The sequence below is a fragment of the Salvelinus sp. IW2-2015 genome, linkage group LG16, assembly GCF_002910315.2.
Source record: "Salvelinus sp. IW2-2015 linkage group LG16, ASM291031v2, whole genome shotgun sequence".
In the NCBI taxonomy this organism is placed as follows: domain Eukaryota; kingdom Metazoa; phylum Chordata; class Actinopteri; order Salmoniformes; family Salmonidae; genus Salvelinus; species Salvelinus sp. IW2-2015.
This window is the reverse complement of record NC_036856.1, coordinates 39199636-39205622: the sequence shown is the minus strand read 5'-3', so window position 1 is coordinate 39205622 and position 5987 is coordinate 39199636. Positions and strand designations below refer to the sequence as shown.

Genomic DNA, 5987 nt, shown 5'->3' with positions numbered 1-5987 from the left:
CGAGAGGAGTCCAGTACGGAGGAACAACAGATGGGAGAGAGAGAAGGGAGCTCCAGTAGAGGGACAACAAAGGAAGGGAGGGAGAGAAAAGTCCAGTAGAGGACAACAGAGGAAGGGAGGGGAGAGAGAGATCCAGTAAGAGGACAACAGAGGAAGAGAGAGAGGGAGTCCAAAGAGGACAACAGAGGGAGGAGGGAGGGAGGAGGAGGGAGGAGGGAGGACGAGGAGGAGGGAGGAGAGAGACAACACATGGAGGGACGGGGGACAACAGAGGGAAGGAGAGAGGATACTCTCTCTACATTCTAGGCCTTACCCTATCATTTTGCTGTCTTTTCTCCTCAGACACGTCATTCAACGATGTCTGGTTTAATCAAGATCACAGTGACAGAAAGAAACGTAGCAAGGAAAGACTCTGCTTTTTCTCTTTCATTTCTTGAAAGGAAACAGTTGCCCTGTGGCGCAAATGAACAACTCTTACATTTCCTGTGATGAGAGAGATATTGTAAAGCAGAAAGCCTCTCCAAGGCAGACCACTTGGTAGAGAGCTCCTGTAATATTCTCCACAGAAAGAAAAACATGTAGAAATATTACCGCAAGCCATTTGTAATTTTACGTACACCGCCTGCTGATTCCAGCTGTACAGCATTACACTGTGTGGAGCACTGAGGTGCATTGATAGGTGATTTTTATTGCGACGGAAACTCACAATGAAAGAAGCAGAGACATGGTATTAGGGTGTACTGTTGGTTACCACGGTAACACATAATACAGTACAGAGTGAGGTAAATATGGGTGAAGTTTTAAGTGATTTCGGAGTAGGACATTGAGGGATCCTTTGGGCTGTAGTTCTGAGATGAATTGTATTGTGGGAAGAGAAAGGATACGTGTGTCCTTGATGATGACGTCCCTGGTGGCCTGGTGAAACACCATCTGGTAGAACACATAGACGATCTGACACACAAACTCATCATCCTCCTGTTGGCTATAGGAGAGAGACAGACAGACAGACAGACAGACAGAGGTGAAACAACACATAGACGATCTGACACACAAACTCATCGTCCTCCTGTTGGGCTATAGGGAGAGAGAGACAGACGAGACAGACAGACAGACAGACAGACAGACAGACAGACAGACAGACAGACAGACAGACAGACAGACAGACAGACAGACAGACAGACAGACAGACAGACAGACAGACAGAGGTGAAACAACACATAGACAATCTGATCGTCCTCCTGTTGGGCTATAGGGAGAGAGCAGACAGACAGACAGACAGAACAAGACAGACAGACAGACAGACAGACAGACAGACAGACAGACAGACAGACAGACCAGACAGACAGACAGACAGACAGACAGACAGACAGAACAGACAGACAGAGGGAAACAACACATAGACAATCTGATCGTCCTCCTGTTGGCTATAGGGAGAGAGAGACAGACAGACAGACAGACAGACAGACAGACAGACAGACAGACAGACAGACAGACGACGAGACAGACAGACAGAGGTGAAACAACACATAGACAATCTATCGTCCTCCTGTTGGCTATATGGAGAGAGAGACAGACAGAGAGAGAGTGAAACAACACATAGACAATCTGATCGTCCTCCTGTTGGGCTATATGGAGAGAGAGACAGACAGAGAGAGAGGTGGAAACAACACATAGACAATCTGATCGTCCTCCTGTTTGGTTGACACACAGACATATGGAGGTCAGGACACAGAGCTCCCCTGAAGAATGTAGTATTTGACTGGAATAACCGCCATTCTGCGCTATCTTAACATTAACCCTCTAGATAGTGGAACCGAGCATGGGTGCTAACTACTACCTACCGTTGAGCAGCTCGATGAGAGCAGGGATGATGCCAGACTTGGCCATTGTGGCAGCACAGGAGTCGTCCATGGATACCGTCCCTATCATGATCACCACCTCTAGGATAAGGTCATCCTCTGCCGAGCCTGGTGGTGGGTGGGGGAAGAGGTCAGGGTTCAAAGAGATCAAAGCTGAGAAGGGAGAGGTCACTAAGGTCAAAGGTAACAGGCCCCAGTGTGTGTGCTCTCTAACATCATCCCATGATGTAGGACCAGTCAGTGACACAGAGAGTGTTGTTGAAGGTTATCGGTTAGAGAGGTTGGGGGGGGTGTGAGAGAAAGCTATTGGATCTACTTTTGTTCAAATTGAAAAACTTGGTATGATCCAAAAGCTTTAACTTCTCAAATCAAATTTTATTGGTCGCATACACATATTTTGCAGATGTTATCGCAGGTGTAGCTAAATGCTTATGTTTCTAGCTCCAACAGTGTAGTAAAATCTAACAATACACACCAAAAAAAATCAAGAAATGAAGAAATATCAGAACGAGCAATGTCAGAGTCCGGAACATAGCATCATGCTGTGGGGATGTTTTTCAGCGGCAGGGATGGGAGACTAGTCAGGATGGAGGGAAAGATGAACGGAGCAGAGTACAGAGAGATCCTTGATGAAAACTTGCTCCACAGCGCTCAGTACCTCAGCCTGGGGGCGAAGCCAAGACAACGCAGCACTGGCTTTGGGACAAGTCTCTGAATGTCCTTGAGTGGCCCAGCCAGAGCCCCAACCTGTACCTGATCGAACATTTCTGGAGAGACCTGAAAATTGCTGTGCAGAAACGCTCCCCATCTAACCTGACAGAGCTTGAGAGGATCTGTAGAGAAGAATGGGAGAAACTCCCCAAATACAGGTGTGCCAAGCTTGTAGCGTCATACCCAAGAAGACTCGGTGCTGTAATCGCTGCCAAAGGTGCTTCAACAAAGTACTGAGTAAAGGGTCTGAATAATAATGTAAATGTGATACGTTTTTTAACATTTCTAATACATTTGCAAAAATTTCTAAAAACCTGTTTTTGCTTAGTCATTATGGATTATTGTGTGTAGATTGATGAGGGGAGTGATGTGTACGCAGAGGAACTTGAAGCTTTTCACCCTCTCCACTGCGGCCCCTCTCCACGTGGATGGGGGCGGGCTCTCAACATGGATGGGGCCTCACCTCCTCCCTGTAGGCCGTCTCGTCGTTGTTGGTGATCAAAGCCTACCACTGTAGTGTCATCCGCAAACTTGGATGATCGAGTTGGAGCGTGCATGGCCCCACGCAGTCGTGGGTGAACAGGGAGTACAGGAGAGGGCTCAGAACGCACCCTTGTGGGGCCCAGTGTTTGAGGATCAGCGGGGTGGAGATGTTGTTACCTACCCTCACCACCTGGGGGCGGCCCGTCAGGAAGTCCAGGACCCAGTTGCACAGGGCGGGGTCGAGACCCAGGGTCTCGAGCTTGATGACGAGTTTGGAGGGTACTATGGTGTTAAATGCTGAGCTGTAATCGATGAACAGCATTCTCACATGGGTATTCCTCTTGTCAGATGGTTAGGGCAGTGTGCAGTGTGTTGCGATTGCGTCGTCTGTGGACCTATTGGTCGGTAAGCAAATTGGAGTGGGTCTAGGGTGTCCGGTAGGGTGGGGTGATATGGTCCTTGGCTAGTCTCTCAAAGCACTTCATGATGACGGAAAGTGAGTGCTACGGGGCGATAGTCGTTTAGCTCAGTTACCTTAGCTTTCTTGGGAACAGGAAACAATGGTGGCCCTCTTGAAGCATGTTGGGAACAGCAGACTGGGATAAGGATTGATTGAATATGTCCAGTAAACACACCAGCCAGCTGGTCTGCGCACTGCTCTGAGGACGCGGCTGGGAATGCCGTCTGGGCCTGCAGCCTTGCGAGGGTTTAACACGTTTAAATGTTTTACTACCTCGGCTGCAGTGAAGGAGAGCCGCAGGTTTTGGTAGGGGCCGTGTCAGTGGCACTGTATTGTCCTCAAAGCGGGCAAAAAAGTTGTTTAGCCTGTCTGGGAGCAAGACATCCTGGTCCTCGACGGGGCTGGTTTTTTTTTTGTAATCCGTGATTGACTGTAGACCCTGCCACATACCTCTTGTGTCTGAGGTTGAATTTCGACTCGATTTTGTCTCTGTACTGGGACTTAGCCTGTTTGATCGCCTTGCGGAGGAGAATAGCTACACTGTTTGTATTCGGTCATGCTTCCGGTCACCTTGCCCTGGTTAAAAGCAGTGCGTTCGCGCTTTCAGTTTCACGCGAATGCTGCGTCAATCCACGGTTTCTGTTTGGGAATGTTTTTATGTTGCTGTGGGTACGACATCGTCAATGCACTCCTAATGAACTCGCTCACCGAATCAGCATATTCGTCAATATTGTTGTTGGACGCGATGCGGAACATATTCCAATCCGCGTATCGAAGCAGTCTTGAAGCGTGATTCAGATTGGGTCGGACCAGCGTTGAACAGACCTGAGCGCGGGAGCTGCTGTTTGAGTTTCTGTTTGTAGGCAGGAATCACAAAATGGAGTCGTGGTCAGGCTTTTCCGAAAGGGGCGGGGGAGGCCTTGTAAGCGTCGCGGAAATTAGTGTAGCAATGGTCCAGTGTTTTTTCCAGCCCTGGTAGCACAATCGATATGCTGATAGATTTAGGGAGTTTTTGTTTTAGATTAGCCTTGTTAAAAATCCCCAGCTACGATGAATGCAGCCTCAGGGTGTGTGGTTTCCAGTTTACAAAGAGTCAGATAAAGTTCGTTCAGGGCCATACGATGTGTCTGCTTGGGGGGGAATGTATACGGCTGTGATTATGATTGACGAGAATTCCCTTGGAGATAGTATGGTCGACATTTGATTGTTGAGGAGTTCTAGATCAGGTGAACAGAACGACTTGAGTTTCTTGTGTGTTATTATGATGGTCACACCACTTTCGTTAATCATAAGCATACCCCCCGCCCCTCTTCTTACCGGAAAGATGTTTGTTTCTGTCGGCGCGATGCATGGAGAAACCAGCTGGCTGCACCGACTCCGTTAGCGTCCCTTGAGTTAGCCCATGTTTCCGGAAGCAGAGCACGTGCAATCCCTGATGTCTCTCTGGAATGCTACCCGTGCTCGGATTCATCAACTTATTGTCAAGGAACTGGACATTGGCGATGTAGTTAATGCTAGGGAGTGGAGCGCGATGTGCCCCGTCTCCGAAGCCGACCCCGAGACCGCCACGTTTTCCCCTTTTCCGGGCCGCGCACAGGGTCGCCGGCTGGATCAGATCGATTGTAATTGTGTGGAAGGCAAAACACTGGATCCGTTTCGGGAAAGTCATATTCCTGGTAGGAACGATGGTGAGTTGACGTTAATCGTATATTCAGTAGTTCCTCCGGACTGTATGTAATGAAACCAAGATTACCCGGAGGTACCGTGTAAGAAATAACACGTAAAAAAACAAAATACTGCATAATTTTTCAAGGAACAGCGAAGCCGAGGCTGCCATCTCTATCGGCGCCGGAAGTATTGGTATTGGTACATCCACGTGGATGGGCGGGCCTCTCCACGTGGATGGGGGCGGGCTCTCCACATGGATGGGGGCGGGCTCTCCACATGGATGGGGCGGCTCTCCACATGGATGGGGGCGGGCTCTCCAATGGATGGGGGGGGCTCTCCACATGGATCGGGGCGGGCTCTCAACATGGATGGGGGCGGCGTCTCCACGTGGATGGGGGCGGGCCTCTCAACATGGATAGGGGCAGGTCACTCCACATGGATGGGGGCGGGCTCTCAACATGGATGGGGCGGGCACTCCACATGGATGGGGCGGGCTCTCACATGGATGGGGGCGGGCTCTCAACATGGATGGGGGCGGGCTCTCAACATGGATGGGGCGGCTCTCAACATGGATGGGGGCGGGCTCTCCACGTGGATGGGGGCGGGCACTCCACATGGATGGGGCGGGCTCTCCAACGTGGATGGGGGCGGGCTCTCCACATGGAGGGGCGGGCTCTCAACATGGATGGGGGCGGGCTCTCCACGTGGATGGGGGGCGGGCTCTCCACGTGGATTGGGGGCTGGCTCTCCACGTGGATGGGGCGGGCTCTCCACATGGATGGGGGCGGGCTCTCCTGCAGTCTCCT

The 5987-nt window shown here is 50.5% G+C and overlaps 1 protein-coding gene across 1 annotated transcript in view; it reads right to left on the bottom strand.

Annotated features, from left to right (window-relative positions):
- kifap3a (kinesin-associated protein 3a) overlaps nucleotides 1-5987 on the bottom strand; it is a 36553-nt gene that overhangs the window by 6287 nt on the left and 24279 nt on the right. Inside the window, 2 exon segments of the mRNA XM_070447682.1 lie at nucleotides 763-982; nucleotides 1835-1967. Coding sequence (XP_070303783.1) covers nucleotides 763-982; nucleotides 1835-1967 — 353 coding nt within the window.